This window comes from Etheostoma spectabile, unplaced genomic scaffold, assembly GCF_008692095.1.
Source record: "Etheostoma spectabile isolate EspeVRDwgs_2016 unplaced genomic scaffold, UIUC_Espe_1.0 scaffold397, whole genome shotgun sequence".
Lineage (NCBI taxonomy): Eukaryota > Metazoa > Chordata > Actinopteri > Perciformes > Percidae > Etheostoma > Etheostoma spectabile.
Window position 1 is genome coordinate 639,508 of NW_022605601.1, and position 5,397 is coordinate 644,904.

At 40.6% G+C, this 5,397-nt stretch overlaps 1 protein-coding gene across 1 annotated transcript in view; it reads left to right on the forward strand.

Annotated features, from left to right (window-relative positions):
- sorcs2 (sortilin-related VPS10 domain containing receptor 2) overlaps window positions 1-5,397 on the forward strand; it is a 530,001-nt gene that overhangs the window by 494,852 nt on the left and 29,752 nt on the right. Inside the window, exon 17 of the mRNA XM_032511626.1 lies at window positions 3,024-3,143. Coding sequence (XP_032367517.1) covers window positions 3,024-3,143 — 120 coding nt within the window. The remainder of the gene's footprint in view (window positions 1-3,023; window positions 3,144-5,397) is intronic.

Here is a 5,397-nt window from a genome sequence, read left to right on the forward strand (position 1 = left end):
TAGCAGCAGACACATCTCTAGAACAACTGTCAAGAGGAGAGCGCAAATCAGGCCGTCACGGTCAAATAGCAGCTAGTAAACCACTGCTAAGGAGAGGAAACAAGCAGAGGAGATTTGTGCTTTGGTCTGATGAGTCCAAATTTTAGGTCTTTGGTTCCAACCGCCGTGTCTTTGTGTGACGCAGAAAAGGTGACCGGATGAATTGCCTGGTTCCCACCGTGAAGCATGGTGGAGGAGGTGTGATGGTGTGGGGGGGCTTTGCTGGTGACACTGTTGGGGATTTATTCCAAATTGAAGGCATACTGAACCAGCATGGCTACCACAGCATCCTGCAGCAACATGCCATCCTATCCAGTTTGCGTTTAGTTGGTCCATCATATATTTCAACAGAACAATGACCCCAAACACACCTCCAGGCTGTGTAAGGGCTATTTGACCAAGAAGGAGAGTGATGGAGTGCTGCGCATCCACAGTCACCGGACCTGAACCCAATCGAGATGGTTTGGGGAAAGCTGGACAGCAGAGTGAAGTCAAAAGGGCAGACAAGTGCTAAGCATCTCTGGGAACTCCTTCAAGACTGTTGGGAAACCATTTCAGGTGACTACCTCTTGAAGCTCATCAAGAGAATGCCAAGAGTGTGCAAAGCAGTAATCAGATCAAAGGATGGCTACTTTGAAGAAACTAGAATGACATGTTTTCAGTTATTTCACACTTTTTTTGTACATAATTGTAATACAAGTACATAATTTCACATTGGTTCATTTATAGTTTTGATGCCTTCAGTGATAATCTACAGTGTCATGAAAATAAAGAAAATGCATTCAATGTGGTGTGTCCGAACTTTTGGCCTGTACTGTGTGTAAATATATATCAGGGCTCAACACTAACTTTTTTAAGTGGTTGCCGGCTCTGCAACCAGACATCAGCTTTTGGTTTTGCTGTTTTGAGTCACGAATTGGATCATTTTTGGATCAGCACAAAAAAGGGAGGAATTTAAATGATTATTAAAAATGTAATAACAATAACTTTTAAAGCAATACTATTTAACTTTTCCCCCTTACAGATTGTTTCATTGGAACTACAGGTCGCACAACTCCCCACTTTGGTCCCCCTGTATCTCATTGGAACTATAGCAATGCAAGCTGTAGCTCCAATGAGACAACCTGTAGAAGGACTGAAGACGGAAAAGTTACATAGTATTGCTTTAACAATAATTACTTCTTTCACCAGTCAATTGCTGTTAAAAAAAAACAGATAAGAAAATGGCATCTTACAATAGCTTTGAATGCACCACAAGGTTTATCAGTAAACAACATTTTGTCCCGTCTGTGCTGTTTTTCCAACAACAACAGTGACCACTGTTAATTTAAGTTTTTTAGCCCGTAGCTTTAGCGGCAGACTGTTGTACGTCCTGCTGTTGGAACACTCTACAATGAAATACGTCACACTTCTACGTTTAGTTTTCAGCATTTTAACCGTGTTTAAACTATTACTACTGTAGCTGATGGTAGGCCAACGTTACCTGCTGTGTAATGTGTTATTAGTGTTTAATAGCATGACATACAGCAATGTTTCTGTTGCCTCTAACGTGGGTTTCGGAGCATCAGAAAGCAGCACAGAAATTTTAAGTGACAGCATAATGAGGAACCAAAATCTGCGATGCTATTTTGTCCAGTAGATACCGGGCACTGGTGCCATATTAGCACCGGATTTGAACATGTTACTAACATGAACAGAAAATTGCATTGCCTTTAACTTTTAACAGCAAATGTGCGTTTGTGGTCGCACAACACTGGAAATATCTTGTGCACGAATGTTGTTTAAAATTTACAACAACCATATGAACTATTGACTTCTTTTGAAATAAATGTTTTGGTTTTGTAAGTTTTGATTTCTTTTTATATAATATATATATAATATAATTGATACTATTGATACTAATATTGAACTGATTGGCCAAAGGATCCAACCAGAGACCAGGAAATCTTCAACTGACTCAATCTGGTTGCCAAGGGCAACCAGGCAACTATTACTGTTGAACCCTGTATATACTGTATATATAGTATATATTTATTTATTACATTATATATACTTATATATTTATTACTTTATATACTGTATGTTATAGATGAAACGATGCATTGTGAATCAGTTAAAAATCGATTCAAATGTGTAAAGATGACCAGCCAGTTGAGATATAAAAAAATGAATCGTCATGCATTTTTTAAACGGCCTAGGGTGTGACGCTAGTTTATTTACAGCAGGTAACGTTAGCCGACCATTAGGTACTAACATTAGCTGGCTTAAACATGGTTAAAAGGCTGACAACTAAACAGTGTCAAGTGTGTCTGTATTTCACTAGAAAGGATTTCAGCCCTGGGATGTACAACAATCTGCAGCTAAAGACACAGAGGTGACTAGAGACACCACGCTGCCGCTATCGGATAAACAGTGACGGGAGTGTTGCGTTTGGGTCCGGCTCCGTAAGCCTGTGTTGCATTAAATGTTGTCGTAAAATACCCTCCTGCCATCTAGTGTTTCTCCTTTTTGTTGTTTAGCAAATGACTGGTAGAAAAATGTGAAATGAATCATTTAAATTTAACCATATGCTCTGGGCAGGCTGGGTTAAGTAGCAGGGGAGCACTGGCAGAATTCTCCCAGTTACCTCGTTATCACCTCGGCCAAGTACCTTCAAGTGCACAAGCATTCACACAGAACAAGGCCACAGCCTCTTTGGCTGTCACAATGACAAACTTAGTATTTAAATGTGCATGATTTGATTGTATAGGTACATTTATACCATCACCAATCTGTTTTTTTTAATTGTCTATTAAAATCATATAATGCTCTAAATTAGTATTAAACTGCATGTGACCATACTAAACCTATGTAATCTGTCTCCTCAGGTGCATTCAACCATTATTTTCTTAGACTAGCACATTTTGTTTATGATGTGGTCAAAAATTAATATCTAGTCTAGATGTTTGTTAATTATGATGTCTGTGTTCCTGTGGTTTGTGTAGTGACTATGGTTTTGAACGTTCGCATACGGATGGCAATCACTGCTTTGCTGACTTCTGGCACAATCTAGATTCACCACCCGAAGACTGCCATCTAGGAAAAATCTACGAGTCCAGCACTGGGTCTGTGCATGTGCGCATACACACATATACAGTACAGGATGTACTTAGGCTAGCTTGGCAAAGACTGGAAGCAGGGGGAAATGGCTAGCCTGTTAAAAATACTTTGAGAGGAGAGCGTGTGCAATTTCATACAGTCACCAGCTAATGTCAATGTCGTTGAAGTTTTTTGTGCAATTAGTTCCCACGTCAGTATTTTTTTTAATTTTTTTTGTCCTGACTATATATAGTATGTATATAATTGTTGTATCCAACAGAGACAAGTTCATGAATGTTCAGTGTCAATACGACAACACAAACAAACTTTTACTAGTGCGCCACTTTTTTTTTTTTTTTACAAGAGCGACTAGCAACAAATCTGACGACTTTCAGTAGAAAAGAAGCCAGTTTTGTCCAGCAAGTATGCAGGGTCTTTCTATCTTGTAGCCACCAAAACAGTCACCTCCCCCTTAGGGAATCTGAGTTCTTGAAGGTGACATGTAGGTGTGAACTACAACTTCTGTAGTTTTTTTTAGACCTCAGGCCATCCTTTCCCATGGAAGTGTGAATTTGTAGGCTTTTGCATAGAGGCTGCGTTGTCTTTGTTCGGAAAAGGGCTCTCAGGCCGCTTGTGGGACATGTGGTTTTCTTTGTCTCAGAGGTCACATGCTCTGAGATGTTTGTTTAAAGATAGTGTTTAACCACATGGCTCAGTTACCGACAATACAGACACACATTTTGTATTTTCTTTTTTTGGCTATCCTAACCTTAACTACTCCAGGGGCCTGTTGCACGAAACTAGGATAAGGGATTAAGCCGGGATATTCAAGTTATCCTGGATGAATTTAGCTTGGACTCGGTTGCACAAAACCAGATTGAATTAAGCCCAGCCAAGTAACCATGGAGATTTATTCTTTGCGGCTAGCCTGGTCCAGAGCAGGCTAACAGCCAGGCTAAGATTAATCCTGGAGTCTCATGTGTTCAATCAGCTGCAGCTCTGATCCGAAATAAACGTGTTTAACAGTTATTGCGTTGTCTTCTGCATGTTTTCTGCTTTATTTTTATTAACATGCATTAGCCTACTTGTCACTTTTGTTTTCGCGAAATTGATTTAAACCCTACTACAGCTGTTTAGATGGTCAGAAATGGTTGCACTGGCCCCCCTGATGGGATGGGAACTTTTCCCGTGTGGGACGGTATGTGTGGTCGAGGCGGCCTGGCGTCGTCGCGCAGTCTGACCAGGATGGCTGTGTGCCCGTGTCTTATATGCCCTGCCAGAGGGGGGGGGGGGGGCAGACTGCGAGTTTGTGTCATTGTCCACTCTCTCTGTAAAATAGAGATAGCAGCGCAGCGTCCTTGGTCTCAGCTTCAGTTTCTACAGGACGCGCTCCGAGATTAGTGTGACGATATTAATGTAGCGATATTCCCAGATGTAATTAATGGCAGACTGGTCCCGAGACCCAATAAACATTCATGATTTCATTTTCTTGTTGCTTGTCCTTCTCTAATGAAGGGTAGTTTGTGTTAGGCCTACTCCTTAATAAGTGAGCCTATTGTTTTTTGTTATAGCTTACATTGGTTTCATAATCTTCTCAATAGGTCTCACATCACCGGACTAATAACGTGGCCTATATACAGTACGTATGTAGTGTAGCCTTTACATTCTCTCACTGGAACACCACAATGCTTCTAACTTATATTTGGTGCGGTCAATTGTCAGAAGAATAAAAAAACATGAATATTGTTTTACATATATGTTCACCGCGTGTATTGAAGTCATTTACTTTTTTTCTAGTTGTCCCTTTGATTGTTCTGTATGAACATTAATTGTACAAAGAATTAGATATTATAGAGATTGTTGCGGGGTTGTAAAACATGTTCTCACGTTGTAAAAAAGGGTTTGAAATTAAGCCTAAAGTCTGTAGGGTCCATTTCCCGAGGAACATTAGTTCCCTCTGCTCACTTTTGAGGCAAAGTAGATATTAAACCCCCACACATTCAGTCGGGTCCGCTATGTCGGGCTTTTTCTCTCCGTTTGATAAGAGCCGTATTTCCCTTTTACCATATTCTTCCCCTCCTCGTTACTTTCCATTCGAAGCTGCTGTACATTGGGTGAAACATTTGGCGCATGCGTCTTCTCATCTCTGCATCAGTAAATCTGATCGATAACGTGGTCTATTTGAGAAAACCGTGAACGTGCACTTATCCTGGCTATCTACACCTGGCTTGACATAGCTCCACCGGTTTATCCTGGCTCGGCAAACGTGCAACCGATTAA